Raw genomic sequence first — 17144 nt, forward strand, 5'->3', positions numbered from 1 at the left:
GTAAATAGCAGGAAATGCTCGGTAAATAGCAGGAATTGCTCGGTAAATAGCAGGAATTGCTAGGTAAATAGCAGGAATTGCTAGGTAAATAGCAGGAAATGCTAGGTAAATAGCAGGTAATGCTAGGTAAATAGCAGGAAATGCTAGGTAAATAGCAGGTAATGCTAGGTAAATAGCAGGTAATGCTAGGTAAATAGCAGGTAATGCTAGGTAAATAGCAGGTAATGCTAGGTAAATAGCAGGTAATGCTAGGTAAATAGCAGGTAATGCTAGGTAAATAGCAGGAAATGCTAGGTAAATAAAGTAATGCTAGGTAAATAGCAGGTAATGCTAGGTAAATAGTAGGTAAAAACTGCTAGGTAAATAGCAGCAATGATGACCCTTCATGGGGAATGCTGCAGGTAATGCTAGGTAAATAGCAGTAGAATGCAGTAGAGAGGTGAACAGTTACCTTGGGATACAGAATGGAGAGAGGTAATGATTGTAAGTATTTGGGAGTAGGGCAGGTAATGCCCTTGGGGAATGAATGGCAGAGGTGAGGTGGTTAGCTTGGAGTAGAAGTAGCAACATACAGAATGGAGAGAGGTGAGGAGGTTAGCTTGGGAGTAGAAGTAGCAACATACAGAATGGAGAGAGTGAAGAATTGGGAGTAGAAGTAGCAACATACAGAATGGAGAGAGGTGAGGAGGTTACCTTGGAGTAGAAGTAGCAACATACAGAATGGAGAGAGGTGAAGAGGTTACCTTGGGAGTAGAAGTAGCAACATACAGAATGGAGAGAGGTGAGGAGGTTACCTTGGAGTAGAAGTAGCAACATACAGAATGGAGAGAGGTGAGGAGGTTACCTTGGAGTAGAAGTAGCAACATACAGAATGGAGAGAGGTGAGGAGGTTACCTTGGGAGTAGAAGTAGCAACATACAGAATGGAGAGAGGTGAGGAGGTTACCTTGGGAGTAGAAGTAGCAACATACAGAATGGAGAGAGGTGAGGAGGATACCTTGGGAGTAGAAGTAGCAACATACAGAATGGAGAGAGGTGAGGAGGTTACCTTGGGAGTAGAAGTAGCAACATACAGAATGGAGAGAGGTGAGGAGGTTACCTTGGGAGTAGAAGTAGCGACACACAGAATGGAGAGAGGTGAGGAGGTTACCTTGGAGTAGAAGTAGCAACATACAGAATGGAGAGAGGTGAGGAGGTTAGCTTGGAGTAGAAGTAGCAACATACAGAATGGAGAGAGGTGAGGAGGTTACCTTGGGAGTAGAAGTAGCAACATACAGAATGGAGGGAGGTGAGGGCGTTACCTTGGAGTAGAAGTAGCGACACACGGCCTCCTGGGCCCAGGGTTGGAAATAGAATTCGGCTCTCCTCTCTTCTTCTGGGTTCGCAACAACATCAGTCATAGTCTGTAAAAACATTATCACATGTACATTAGAAACTTTAAACTTTTAGTGACACTTCATTAAAAAGTCTACAGGTATAACGTGTTGTTGTTTACGCACTAAAAGCATCATGCATGTTAATGTTATCTATATTTATCTTTTCATACAAGTAAAATTCTATTGAGATCGGAAATATCTTTACCAGGGGTGGACCTGTGGCAAGAAGGCAACATCAACCCTATCTTGTGGTCAAAAAGTCCGCTCTGGGACCATCTGTGTAAAGCATACTAGGTTTGGTTTGCTCCGAGCAGGACTCCCTGAAAATAACTTGGCTTATAGCAGCAATATTAATGTTTGTCCCTCGAGACGCCGTATCAACATAGCCAGTATACACTTCCTCAAAATAGTCTTAATTAATCTAAGATAAATCTGTCTCTCGTTGAATGCCAACAAACAATTCATTGCCACTCCAACTAGGAGTATTACTGTTGGCCAATCACAGACGAATGGGCGTAGACTTCAGGTACCAAAAAAAACTTAAGACTTTCCTCAATAAATAATATTGTGTGCTCGAACAGCCGAAAAAAAAATAAACAGCAGAACATCAAAACGAACAAAAACGTCATAGTATATGACCAAACTGTTTCGAATGGGAAGTATTCCACAGGCTGCATAAAACACATCTTCATTCACTCTGGCATGTTCTTGCATAAGGACAACCAAGGTTACTGGGTTCCAGGTAACCATGCGGAAGGCTGCATTTTCAGAGGGGGAGAAGAAATATCCATGAACTTTGGACTGGATTCAGCTAGATTCACCCCTTAGTTTCTCGTTGTCATTGGCAGTCCAGTCAGTGTGGTGTTTGGTCCTCCTCCAAGAATCAGCTGAACAAAACACTAAATGTGGAACAGCTAACGGCTAACATACATCCATGGCAGCTAGCTAGTGCTAACGGCTAACATACATCAATGGCAGCTAGCTAGTGCTAATGGCTAACATACATCAATGGCAGCTAGACTGTGTTAATAGCTAACATACATCCATGGCAGCTAGCTACTGCTAACGGCTAACATACATCCATGGCAGCTAGCTAGTGCTAACGGCTAACATACATACATGGCAGCTAGCTAGTGCTAATGACCAAAATACATCCATGGCAGCTAGCTAGTGCTAACGGCTAACATACATCCATGGCAGCTAGCTAGTGCTAATCACTAACATACATCAATGGCAGCTAGAATGTGTTAATAGCTAACATTCGTACATGGCAGTTAGCTAGTGCTAACAGCTAACTAAGTCTATTACTCCACAAGGAAAGGGTCATGTTCAGTAAGACACAGAGCAAAATGCTTTGCAAAAGAAACCAACAATCTGTGTTTTTATTGGACAAGTTCAAGTAGTACCTCTCCATTTTAGTTAATTTCAATGCATTTTCTTCTTAATGAACATGACCCAGATGGGAGGTATTACATAAAGTGTAATCAGTAACTGGGCAGCACTAGAGAGCTGTTTGAGTTACCTTACAAGTTAAGAAAAGAGGCCTGTACACATAACATTGCTGCTCCCCCCACACATGGGGGGCCTCATTTCGTCATCTGAAGCACCAGTTCCACAGAGTTCAGTTCATAGTTTACTTTGAGGTCCCATAGAGAGGTGTTTTCCTGTTAGGTTACCTTGAGTTCCCTGCACGGTGACCGCAGCAAGCCATTGATAAAGCCCAGAAGTACCTCTCTGTCTGTCTGTGTGGTGTGTGTGTGTACCTTGAGGTCCCGGCACTGTGATTGCAGCCAGTCGTTGATGAAGCCCTGGGGGTCTCTGGCGAAGCTCAACATGAACTCTCTCTGGGTCTTCAGCTGGTTGATCGTCTCTATGGTCTCATGGATCTACAGGGGGAGAAGAGAGATCCGAGGGTCAAGCCTAGCTCAACATTTAAATACACTATCGTTGTAAGGCGTCTGCATGCTTCCCAGCCCGAAACAGTTCAGTAGAGTTCGAGCATATATGACCACATTTTGTGACGTATTTGTTAGTTTTGGACTTCGGTGAGTTTTTCCTGGACGCAAGCTGAAGTTCGGAGCAGACTTCTACTCCCCTTCGTCGGTGATGGGTCCAACAGTAGGGATTCTTCAAGAATGTATTTGTTGTCATTCAACAATACAGTACAGCCGATCTGCCAACTTCAGTCTGTAGCGTCCGAACAGTTAGGGCTGCACACTAGTATGATCCACCTGTGATCCACAGGCCTCACAAGACTCGTCTGAAGGAAGGGTCCCCCGGCACAAGATTAAAAAAAAAAATCAATGGAAGTTTATATGGAGACTTTAGAGCCAAAAATATGGGGTTAAATAACAAAAACAAAGAGAGAAAAAAAAGGTTCCCGATCTTTCTTATCGCTCAGATATAGGACAGGGGGGGGGGGTCTGTTGTTCCATGTAGTTAATTAATCTGTTATTCATTGCATTTGTTAAAATTGATGTACCTCTGTCCTTGAGCTGTTTTTGTCTAATGATGTTCTGTATTATGTTGTTGTTGTTTCATGTGGATCCCAGGAAGAGTAGCTGCTGCTTTTGCAACAGCTAATGGGGATCCTAATCAAATACACCAAAAATGGTATGGGGCTAATAGCAGTAAGGCCAAATGAAAAAAAAAAAAAAAAAAATGTTTTATATATATATATATTTTTTTTTGAATACTTCAAGGGGTCTTAAAATTCCAAATCAAATAGCTAAATGATCCTTGGTATGATCTGCTTAAAACAATTGCATGTCGTTTAGTAGGATACACCCCCCCAGTTTAGACAGGGCCTAGATTTATGGGCTCATTTTTAAAAGCTAATTTGAGAGCAAAAACATACAAAGAAAAACCTGGAAAAAGAAAACGGAATTTGGTGAAAGGAAAAAATAATCAGGCAAAAAAATAAATGAATCGGGCCCGAAACAATTTTTTCTCCAGATTTAGCTAGTCACCTGTAGTCCCTGTAGTTGAACATTGTTATCGAGTGCTCCTCACTCAGTAAAGTAGTAGTATCATGACAGTTGTCTTGTAAATTTGCTGTGTTTCATTGGCCTTTGCCACAGCAGCTCGCCAGGGTCTCTCTGACCTCAGCTCTGCTCTCTCTACAATCACAGCAATGAGACATGCAGCCAATGCTCGTAACAGTGTGTGTGTTTGTGTGTCAGAGTCCATCCTGTGGGGTCTTGTTCTTTATTCTGTATTAACAGTCTGACCTCGAAGTAGGCTGCTGGAAGTTGGAGAGGGGGAGGAGGGCTGTCTATTTGTTGTTTGATTTCAGGTTCAGTGAGTTTCTCTGTACAGTCTGTTCCTAGTTCACCTCTTATTTTTCACACTCTTCCAATGTCTGTACAATAGCAGAGTGTAACAAAAAGGAGTGTGGAAGAACAGCTGTTTATTGCCTCAGTCACACAGCCTCGGAATAGCTTACCATAAGTGTCTAGGCTCTAGATTCAGTCCCGTGAAAACCAATGAAACACGGAAGACTTTCAACTATGAGCTCCATACATACCTTGTTGTCCAGGCCAGCTATCTCCTGCTGGCTGGCGGTGGACAGGAGGAAAGAGTTCATCTGGGTCTTGAGAGTGTCGTCCACCTCCACATCGATGTCATAGCAGGCCGTCTTCTTCTGGTCGTTGGGATCCACACTGTAGACACACAGAGAGAGAGAGAGAAAGAGAGTGTTAGATCATGCAGTCGTCTATCTGTAGAGACAGAATTTAGTTATTTAGTTCAGAGTCCATGTTATTGGGTTCGTTTCAGATTGTCAGTTCTTGCAGTCACGCTGCACATCTCAGAAGAGTTCTATATCATATTAAATGTGGTCCCTGAGACACTTGAACAATTCCGTAGGCATTGAGATCTGATCTGAGCTTAGAGAGTTATAAAAAAAGGGCCCAGAGTTTTTCCCCGGACCACGCAAACACTCTGGACCCTAGTGACGAGGACACAACGAGGCCTACCTGATGACATGGTTAATGATGGGTTAGAGGCCTACCTGATGACATGGTTAATGATGGGTTAGAGGCCTACCTGATGACATGGTTAATGATGGGTTAGAGGCCTACCAGGCCTACCTGATGACATGGTTAATGATGGGTTAGAGGCCTACCAGCCCTACCTGATGACATGGTTAATAATGGGCTAGAGGCCTACCAGCCCTACCTGATGACATGGTTAATGATGGGTTAGAGGCCTACCAGCCCTACCTGATGACATGGTTAATAATGGGTTAGAGGCCTACCTGATGACATGGTTAATGATGGGTTAGAGGCCTACCAGCCCTACCTGATGACATGGTTAATAATGGGTTAGAGGCCTACCAGCCCTACCTGATGACATGGTTAATGATGGGTTAGAGACCTACCTGATGACATGGTTAATAATGGGTTAGAGGCCTACCTGATGACATGGTTAATGATGGGTTAGAGGCCTACCTGATGACATGGCTAATAATGGGTTAGAGGCCTACCTGATGACATGGTTAATGATGGGTTAGAGGCCTACCTGATGACATGGTTAATAATGGGTTAGAGGTCTACCTGATGACATGGTTAATGATGGGTTAGAGGCCTACCAGCCCTACCTGATGACATGGTTAATGATGGGTTAGAGGCCTACCTGATGACATGGTTAATGATGGGTTAGAGGCCTACCAGACCTACCTGATGACATGGTTAATAATGGGTTAGAGGCCTACCTGATGACATGGTTAATGATGGGTTAAGAGGCCTACCAGACCTACCTGATGACATGGTTAATGATGGGTTAGAGGCCTACCTGATGACATGGTTAATAATGGGTTAGAGGCCTACCTGATGACATGGTTAATGATGGGTTAGAGGCCTACCTGATGACATGGTTAATGATGGGTTAGAGGCCTACCAGCCCTACCTGATGACATGGTTAATAATGGGTTAGAGGCCTACCAGCCCTACCTGATGACATGGTTAATGATGGGTTAGAGACCTACCTGATGACATGGTTAATAATGGGTTAGAGGCCTACCTGATGACATGGCTAATAATGGGTTAGAGGCCTACCTGATGACATGGCTAATAATGGGTTAGAGGCCTACCTGATGACATGGTTAATAATGGGTTAGAGGCCTACCAGCCCTACCTGATGACATGGTTAATAATGGGCTAGAGGCCTACCAGCCCTACCTGATGACATGGTTAATGATGGGTTAGAGGCCTACCTGATGACATGGTTAATAATGGGTTAGAGGTCTACCTGATGACATGGTTAATGATGGGTTAGAGGCCTACCAGCCCTACCTGATGACATGGTTAATGATGGGTTAGAGGCCTACCAGACCTACCTGATGACATGGTTAATAATGGGTTAGAGGCCTACCTGATGACATGGTTAATGATGGGTTAAGAGGCCTACCAGACCTACCTGATGACATGGTTAATGATGGGTTAGAGGCCTACCTGATGACATGGTTAATAATGGGTTAGAGGCCTACCTGATGACATGGTTAATGATGGGTTAGAGGCCTACCTGATGACATGGTTAATGATGGGTTAGAGGCCTACCAGCCCTACCTGATGACATGGTTAATAATGGGTTAGAGGCCTACCAGCCCTACCTGATGACATGGTTAATGATGGGTTAGAGACCTACCTGATGACATGGTTAATAATGGGTTAGAGGCCTACCTGATGACATGGCTAATAATGGGTTAGAGGCCTACCTGATGACATGGCTAATAATGGGTTAGAGGCCTACCTGATGACATGGTTAATAATGGGTTAGAGGCCTACCAGCCCTACCTGATGACATGGTTAATAATGGGCTAGAGGCCTACCAGCCCTACCTGATGACATGGTTAATGATGGGTTAGAGGCCTACCTGATGACATGGTTAATAATGGGTTAGAGGTCTACCTGATGACATGGTTAATGATGGGTTAGAGGCCTACCTGATGACATGGTTAATGATGGGTTAGAGGCCTACCAGCCCTACCTGATGACATGGTTAATGATGGGTTAGAGGCCTACCAGCCCTACCTGATGACATGGTTAATGATGGGTTAGAGGCCTACCTGATGACATGGTTAATGATGGGTTAGAGGCCTACCAGACCTACCTGATGACATGGTTAATAATGGGTTAGAGGCCTACCTGATGACATGGTTAATGATGGGTTAGAGGCCTACCTGATGACATGGTTAATAATGGGTTAGAGGCCTACCAGCCCTACCTGATGACATGGTTAATGATGGGTTAGAGGCCTACCTGATGACATGGTTAATGATGGGTTAGAGGCCTACCTGATGACATGGTTAATAATGGGTTAGAGGCCTACCTGATGACATGGTTAATAATGGGTTAGAGGCCTACCTGATGACATGGTTAATGATGGGTTAGAGGCCTACCTGATGACATGGTTAATGATGGGTTAGAGGCCTACCAGCCCTACCTGATGACATGGTTAATGATGGGTTAGAGGCCTACCTGATGACATGGTTAATAATGGGTTAGAGGCCTACCTGATGACATGGTTAATGATGGGTTAGAGGTCTACCTGATGACATGGTTAATGCTGGGTTAGAGGCCTACCAGGCCTACCTGATGACATGGTTAATAATGGGTTAGAGGCCTACCTGATGACATGGTTAATAATGGGTTAGAGGCCTACCTGATGACATGGTTAATGATGGGTTAGAGGCCTACCTGATGACATGGTTAATGATGATGGGTTCTGGAGGCATCAGGAGAGCATGGAGACGCTGGGGGATCTCAGAGAACTTCATACGCTGGGCCTCAAAGATCTAGAAAAAAAATTAGATAAAACAGAACCTCATTAATTTACTCAAGAACCAGACATGCAAAGATTCAGCATTGTGCGTTTTATGTTTCAGCTTTGGACAGTTCATAAGGATTGCTATTTGTTGGAGGTCTAGAGTGTGTTTAGGCTAAGGACAATATTCCCTGGCCCATTTACCCTTAACCATAAAGATTATGAAATGGCAAATTACATTGCACAACGTCCATTAGATTATTTAACTCTGCCTTAACATTACAGATACAAAAGGTGGGGAAAAGATACTCTCCCTAAGAAAGCCTTGTATCTCCCAGCTGTGAACATAGGAGACGGTTTTGTACTGGTCCCGCATGCGAATCGAACCCACAACCCTGCCGTTACAAGCGCCATCCCCTACCAACTAGCCCACGGGGCCACTTGCTGCTCGCTGACCTGCTGCAGGTACTTGTCACAGTTGATGAACTCTCTGACCTGCTGCAGGTACTTGTCACAGTTGATGAACTCTGACCTGCTGCAGGTACTTGTCACAGTTGATGAACTCTGACCTGCTGCAGGTACTTGTCACTCTGACCTGCTGCAGGTACTGTCATGAAACTCTGACCTGCTGCAGTTTGATGAACTCTGACCTGCTGCAGGTACTTGTCACAGTTGATGAACTCTGACCTGCTGCAGGTACTTGTCACAGTTGATGAACTCTGACCTGCTGCAGGTACTTGTCACAGTTGATGAACTCTCACCTGCTGCAGGTACTTGTCACAGTTGATGAACTCTCACCTGCTGCAGGTACTTGTCACAGTTGATGAACTCTCTCTCGTGGGGGTCCTGCAGCTTGTGGGTCTTAACATACTGCCAGAGTGCCTGGATGATGACCGGCCTGGTCTGGGTGTGGATCCCCAACATACGGGCCAGACGGGGGTCCAACTTGAACTGAGGGGGCTGGGAAAGGGGAAGGTATGGAGAGGTGAAATTAGCAGTGACATTACACCATCAAATTGAAAAGTCTCCGAAAAGCGACTCAAATGACAAGAATGTATTTGGGAGAGATATAGAAAGGCCCTGCTGATGAAAACACCTGGTTCATATTGAATTCAATAAATAAAAAAAATGAACAGAACATCAACATGACACCATTTAAAGTGTAACTGACAGGCCTTTAGATCAACATTAAATCGTATATAAATCTGTTCATATATACCCAAAAGAAGAATATGATACCTTTGTTTACATTCTGAAGCAAGCACAGACAACCTCATTTACACATGTTCAGAAAGTCATTGAATGTTTGGGAATGACGCTATAGTCAGGCATTTGAGACAATTCTATAGCAATATAGAGAGAGGGGAAAGTGGCCATACATTTGGACAAATAATAGACACTGCAGTAAATAAAACCTAATAAAAGCCTGTCTTGTCTGGGACCGGACTCAGAGCGGTGCATCATAGCCAATCAGAGCTACAGTAGGTCTATATGCAAATAAGCCATTTGCTATAAGGTCCTGCCATCATTCACTATGAACTGGACTGTGTGTTTACAGGCAGTAGGACCTGCCATCATTCACTATGAACTGGACTGTGTGTTTACAGGCAGTAGGGCCTGTCATCATTCACTATGAACTGGACAGTGTGTTTACAGGCAGTAGGGCCTGTCATCATTCACTATGAACTGGACAGTGTGTTTACAGGCAGTAGGGCCTGTCATCATTCACTATGAACTGGACTGTGTGTTTACAGGCAGTAGGGCCTGTTATCATTCACTATGAACTGGACTGTGTGTTTACAGGCAGTAGGGCCTGTCATCATTCACTATGAACTGGACAGTGTGTTTACAGGCAGTAGGTCCTGTCATCATTCACTATGAACTGGACTGTGTGTTTACAGACAGTAGGGCCTGACATCATTCACTTTGAACTGGACTGTGTGTTTACAGAAAACCAGGTGTTTTAACTTCAATTTTGACAAAACGCCAATTAAGATAAGCGCAGAGGTCCTGTGCCACTATTAACAATAGGAAATAACTTTAGTCGTTATATTTTTTTTAGTAGTTATTTGTTTTTGGTTTCTTTCACAACACTATCTCATTACTAAGACTACAATAGAGAACTGGACTTTGAACTGGACTGTGTGTTTACAGAAAACCAGGTGTTTTAACTTCAATTTTGACAAAACGCCAATTAAGATAAGCGCAGAGTAAGGTGTGTTAGACTATCGCATAATCTGTTTACTGCCATAATCAGTTTAATATGGAATTATTACCGTGCATGTAAACGTACTCAGTGTAATGACGTGTTTTACCTGGTAGTGCAGCATCAGCAGGACAGTAGTAATAATGTGTTTTTACCTGGTAGTCCAGCATCAGCAGGACAGTAGTAATAATGTGTTTTTACCTGGTAGTCCAGCATCAGCAGGACAGTAGTAATAATGTGTTTACCTGGTAGTCCAGCATCAGCAGGACAGTGGTAATAATGTGTTTACCTGGTAGTCCAGCATCAGCAGGACAGTAGTAATCATGTGTTTACCTGGTAGTCCAGCATCAGCAGGACAGTGGTAATAATGTGTTTACCTGGTAGTCCAGCATCAGCAGGACAGTGCAGCGTACGCCCACATCCCCTGGACAGTAGTAGTAATGTGTTTACCTGGTAGTCCAGCATCAGCAGGACAGTGGTAATAATGTGTTTACCTGGTAGTAATGTGTTTACCTGGTAGTCCAGCATCAGCAGGACAGTGGTAATAATGTGTTTACCTGGTAGTAATGTGTTTACCTGGTAGTCCAGCATCAGCAGGACAGTGCAGCGTACGCCCACATCCCCTGGACAGTAGTAATAATGTGTTTACCTGGTAGTCCAGCATCAGCAGGACAGTGCAGCGTACGCCCACATCCCCTGGACAGTAGTAATAATGTGTTTACCTGGTAGTCCAGCATCAGCAGGACAGTGGTAATAATGTGTTTACCTGGTAGTCCAGCATCAGCAGGACAGTGCAGCGTACGCCCACATCCCCAGGCCTCTTCACCTGGAACCCGTCTGTTTCCTGAGTGGTCGCAGTCCTGTGCCACTATAACAATAGGAAATAACTTTAGTCGTTATATTTTTTTTAGTAGTTATTTGTTTTTGGTTTCTTTAGAACACTATCTCATTACCAAGACTACAATAGAGAAAGTGGTTAAGAAGGGCGGCGGTTGCAATTCGCTTTACATTGTTCATGAAAATAAATTTGAATCATAGATTTTTTTATATATATATATCTGAAACATATTTTTGTTTTTACCTCGACCAAGTGATTGTCAGGCCCATAGAGGTCCTTGTCCAACTCGATGACCAGAGACTTGAAGAAGGAAGAGAACTTCCTCTTCTGCTTGGTGGCTTCATACTTGGACACAGCAGTCTGAGAAAGAAAACCATTTAATCAGACACATTTCACCAAGTTACATAAAAACACAAACATATACAACTAGTAAATTAGTCGTACGTCTTCAAGCAGGCGTCCTTCGACACGCAGCTCCCACGATGCTACAGTGCCATCCCCGTCTTCAGCGTCGGGCTTGGCAGGGTTGAACGTGTTGGATATGAAGATACGAAGCTTTCGCTTTTGCTGAAACACAAAAAAAGATCAGTCATGTTGAAATTTCACGATCAACGTGTGTATAATCTTCTGAGGAAAATATGGGAAGTGATGAGCAGGAAAAACTCAACCCGGACTTGAGCCTTGATCCGAACGAGAAAAAGGCGACGGGAAAAAAAGGCAGACGTGCGGGCGCCCTGACAAAACTACTGCCTCTACCCTCCATTCTACTGGCGAACGTACAATCACCGGAGAAGAAACTGGATGAGCTCCGTTCGAGACTGCCGTCTATTTTCCACCACAAACTGATGCACTAAGACCAAACTCAACGAGCTGTACAGGGCCATAAGCAAAAATATCTAATCTTCATCGAGGCGGCGCCCCCTAGTGGCCAGGGACTTTAGTGCAGGAAAATCTAAATCAGTGTCACCCAATTTCCTCCAGCATGTTCACGTGTGCAACTGGAGGCAAAAAAATAAATAATAAAAAAATAATCTAGATCACCTTTACTTTAGAGACAAACTCATACAAAGCTCTCCCTCGCACTCCATTTGGCAAATCTGACCACATCTCCTGTTAACAAGCAAAGGATAATGCTACCTTCACGCATGCACAGTGCCAACTGTAAAGTTTGGTGGAGGAGGAATAACGGCCTGGGGCTGTTTTTCAGCAATGTTCCAACATCTAGTGGAAAACATTACAGCAGCAAAGGGGGGGCAACTCCATATTAATGCCAATGATTTTTGGAATGAGATCTGACGAAAAGTTGTCCACATATTTTTGGTCATGTGGTGTACATATCCCAACCAGAAGACATGGCCTGCAGGCAACATCCGTACTGAGCGAATGGCTGGAGCTGTCACTTTCAAGGAGTGGAAAGCACCAATCCCACTACGCCCGCCGCCATTCAACAGGCAAAGCGTCATACAGTACTAAGATCAAATCCTACTTAAGGTTGCAAAGGGTCGGAAACTTTCCAGATATATGGAATTTTCTCAGTAATTATCCTGAATTTTTCCGGAAATTTTCCATGGGAAATTAGGCCCAGGAATTTTGTGAATTTAGCTTTAAATTAATCAAAAAAAAGTTAACTTATAACAGTGAACTTTTTTTGTGGGATACATATAAGGCAATTATAGGTCTGTTAGGTTAAAGATCCCAAAATCAATGGAATTGCAACACTCTGCATGCACAGTGCATTCTCCCATCACATGTGCAGCTGATTCTCAAGATCTCGCACACTAATGAGATGCTACTGAGCCCACACTACTACACTGTCTGAGCCAAGGACTACATGCTTTCTGGTAAGTTTTGATTACAATACTGGGTGGGGTGAAAATATTTTATATGACACACATCATTTTTTTGTTAACAAGTAAATAGTAGCCTACAGCAAAGTGTGTTTAAATCATTTCTAACTTGTTAACAATTTCTGCTAGTTTTTACTACCATGTGTGTTTTAGCTTGAGCCTGCTAACTGAGGAGTGTTAATTCACCTGTTTCCATACAGTTTTCATTTTAAAACATTTATCTTACAAAGTTACTTAATCCAACTGTTTAACTATTTATCTGTACATGGAATTGTATTTGTTTTGTTTTACTCATTTTTTTCTAATTACATTTACATTTAAGTCATTTAGCAGACGCTCTTATCCAGAGCGACTTACAAATTGGTGTAAGGAAAATGCCACGGGCACTATCTGATGTGTAGAGACATTTCACTGCAGCTAATATAGAAGTAAAAGCTGTGTACATTTGCAAATAATGTGCCAAATCATATGTGAAGAATGCAACAAAGATGCAGAATCATCTGGCCAAGTGCATAAAGTTCCCTCGGCGCTCACAACAAACAACCTCTGACAAAAGTCCCTCTACTTCTATTCGAGGTGAAAATGAGGAATCAGACACCTTATCGATAGCAACAGCTCATGGTCCTCCTGGAAAAAATATTTTTTTTGACTCAATGGAGGAACGTAGTCAGAGAAATGCCAATGAATGTCTTGATCGAGCTGCGTATGGAACTGGTTCACCTCTGATGCTCACAGGCGATGGTTATTGGAAGAGATTTCTGAATGTTCTTCGCTCAGCATACACCCCTCCAACCAGACATGCTTTATCTACTCATTTGCTGGATGCAGAGTTCAACAGAGTTCAAGTCAAGGTCAAGCAAATCATAAAGAAAGCAGACTGTATTGCAATCATCTCTGATGGGTGGTCGAATGTTTGTGGGCAAGGAATAATTAACTATATCATCTCCACCCCTCAACCAGTATTCTACAAGAGCACCGACACAAGGGACAACTGACACACAGGTCTCTACATTGCAGATGAGCTGAAGGCAGTCATCAATGACCTTGGACCACAGAAGGTATATGCACTGGTGAGACAATGCTGCGAACATGAAGGTTGCTTGGTCTAAAGTGGAGGAGTCCTACCCTCACATCACCCCCATTGGCTGTGCTGCTCATGTATTGAATCTGCTCCTCAAGGACATCATGGCACTGAAAACAATGGATACACTCTACAACATAACCAAGGAAATGGTTAGGTATGTGAAGGGTCATCAAGTTATAGCAGCAATCTACCTCACCAAGCAAAGTGAGAAGAATAAGAGCACTACATTGAAGCTGCCTAGCAACACCTGTTGGGGTGGTGTTGTCATCATGTTTGACAGTCTCCTGGAGGGGAAGAGGTCTCTCCAAGAAATGGCCATATCACAGTCTGTCGATATACACAGCTGTAATGATTTTCCTTGGTGGAAGAAGGAGTAGACCAAAGCGCAGCGTGGTACGTGTCCATGATAACTTTAAAACTGAACACTGAAATACAAACGAACAAGAGAATAAAGGAAACCTGAAACAGTCCCATATGGTGAAAACACTGAAACGCCCTCACGCCCTGACCAACCTAAAATAGAGACATAAAAAGGAACTAAGGTCAGGACGTGACAGTACTCCCCCCCAAAGGTGCAGACTCCGATTTGGACAGCCCCATCAAGAGGATCTTCCTGGATGATGTATTTTGATAGAGAGTGGTAAGCACCCTGAAACTTATAGCAGTACCCATTGTATGGAATGAGGGAGACAATGCCATCCTGTCTGATGTTCAGACTCTGTTTGCAGATGTAAGAGGAGAAATCCGTACTGCCCTGCCCACTTCACTGTTGCTCCAAGCAGAGGAAACTGCAGTTCTGACATACATAAAAAAACGTGAAGACTGCCTGAAGCCCACACATGCTGCAGCGTACATGTTGGACCCCAGTATGCTGGCAAGAGCATCCTGTCTGGTGCAGAGATCAACTAGGCCTATGGTGTCATCACTACTGTGTCTCACCACCATGGCCTGGATAAGGGGCGGCAGGGTAGCCTAGTGGTTAGAGCTTAGGACTAGTAACCGAAAGGTTGCAAGTTCAAATCCCCGAGCTGACAAGTTGTAGTGGGTTGTCATCTAGTGGGTTGTCATCTGTCGTTCTGCCACCGAACAGGCAGTTATCCCACTGTTCCTAGGCCATCATTGAAAATAAGAATTTGTTCTTAACCTACTTGCAGAGTTAAATAAAGGTTAAAAAAAAGGGCAAGGTTCTTGGCAGTCAAGTACACTTCCAAGGGCTTTGGGATGGAGATGCAATCTTGCCAACAATGCACATTTCCTCAGCCACCTGTGGCGTCCATCATCCTCCAAATCCCACCAACATCAGAGTGCAACTGGTCCACCAACGCATGCTGACCAATACAAAGGTTGAACAATTAGTGGTAATCCAGGCAAATGGGGCTTTTTGAGACTGACAACGAGCCATCCAAGGTTGGAAAGTGATGTTCAAGAGGTGGTCCAGGGAGAAGACATTTCATTTCTAGACTATCATTTTACAAATGTATGTTGAAAACGTTTTTGGGAGATGGCGTGGATAATTGGGGATCATTCAATATTCCCTTTTGTTGTTCAGTGAAATGTGCAGAGTCAACTCATTTGATTAAAGTTAAATTATAAACTAAATGTATTTCTATAGGAAGGATTTAAACATTTGCAATTATGTCTACTTATGATAAGGTTTAGGTTTATGTCTCCATATGAAATGGTAAATATATACAATGCAAAAAACATCTACATTTAAATATAATATAATTTGCATATGGTCCTGTTAGTTTATATATGAGAATTATCACAGATTACAAAGGCTCACCCAGCCGTGAGCAAGCAACACCAAAACATGCATGAGAGCAGCTGTTGTTCCAGACGAATGTGTGATCACGCTCTCCGTAAGACGTTTAAACAGGTTAACATTCACAAGGCCACAGGGCAGACAGATTATCAGAGCAAGTGCTAACCAGCTGACAAGTGTCTACACTGACATTTTCAACATCGCCCTGACCCAGTCTGTAATACCTACATGTTTCAAGTAGTCCACCATAGTGCCTGTGCCCAAGAACGGCAAGGTAGCCTGTGTAAATGACTATCGCACCGTAGCACTCACATAAGTAGCCATCAAATGCTTTGAAAGACTGGTAATGGCTCACATCAACACCATTATCCCAGAAACCCTGGACCCTCTCCAATTCACCTACCGCCCCAACAGATCCACAGATGATGCACTCTATTGCACTCCACACTGCTCTTTCCTACCTGGACCAGAGGGACACCTATGTGAGAATCGTGTTCATTGACTACAGCTCAGCGTTCAACAGCATAGTGCGCTCAAAGCTCATCACTAAACTAGGGACCCTGGGACTAAACACCTCCTCTGCAACTGGATCCTGGACTTCCTGACGGGCCGTCGCCAGGTGGTGAGGGTAGGTAACAACACGTCCGCCACACTGACCCTCAACGCGAGGGGCCCCTTAGGGGTGCTTGTGCAGTTCCCTCCTGTACTCCCTGCTCACCCACAACTGTGTGGCCACGCACGACTCATTAAGTTTTCCAACGACAACTGTGGTAGGCCTGATCACAGACGACCATGAGACAGTCTATAGGGAGGCGGTCAGAGACCTGACAGTGCGGTGTCAGGACAACCTGTTCCTCAACGTCAGCAAGACAAAGTAACTGATCATGGACTTAAACCCGGTTCATATTATGTTATTCCTTAGGATCTAAAAGGAAACAATGATCCTAGATCAGCACTGTTACTTTGAAGTGCTTCATGAATACAGGCCTTGGCCCCTAATGAGGAAATAACCCCATCTGTTTACCTTGATGGGTCTCTTGAGTGCCTCCTGGATGTCCAGACGTTTCCTCATGATGGTCTGGTCCAGCTTCCTCTCAAACGCCAGCAGGTCCATGTAGGCCTGAGACTCTGGCACCAGCTCCCGGATCCTCTGAGGTAAAATCTTATCCGCCATCTTCTTCTTCTTGGTACTGCAACAGAAGATAACAATAGTGTGAGTTGATAAGAAATGAAAAAAGGCCAATACGCATTATGTATACACATT

At 43.8% G+C, this 17144-nt stretch overlaps 1 protein-coding gene across 1 annotated transcript in view; it reads right to left on the bottom strand.

The window, feature by feature from the left end:
• LOC135540418 (SWI/SNF-related matrix-associated actin-dependent regulator of chromatin subfamily D member 1) overlaps positions 1 to 17144 on the bottom strand; it is a 29169-nt gene that overhangs the window by 533 nt on the left and 11492 nt on the right. The window contains exons 3-11 of the mRNA XM_064967039.1: positions 16905 to 17070; positions 11629 to 11751; positions 11428 to 11544; positions 11113 to 11214; positions 8939 to 9100; positions 8074 to 8171; positions 4902 to 5037; positions 3139 to 3261; positions 1301 to 1402 (exon numbers count right to left, since the gene is read on the bottom strand). Of these exons, the coding sequence (XP_064823111.1) occupies positions 1301 to 1402; positions 3139 to 3261; positions 4902 to 5037; positions 8074 to 8171; positions 8939 to 9100; positions 11113 to 11214; positions 11428 to 11544; positions 11629 to 11751; positions 16905 to 17070 (1129 nt within the window). The remainder of the gene's footprint in view (positions 1 to 1300; positions 1403 to 3138; positions 3262 to 4901; positions 5038 to 8073; positions 8172 to 8938; positions 9101 to 11112; positions 11215 to 11427; positions 11545 to 11628; positions 11752 to 16904; positions 17071 to 17144) is intronic.

Source organism: Oncorhynchus masou, chromosome 5, assembly GCF_036934945.1.
Source record: "Oncorhynchus masou masou isolate Uvic2021 chromosome 5, UVic_Omas_1.1, whole genome shotgun sequence".
Taxonomy (NCBI): Eukaryota; Metazoa; Chordata; class Actinopteri; order Salmoniformes; family Salmonidae; genus Oncorhynchus; species Oncorhynchus masou.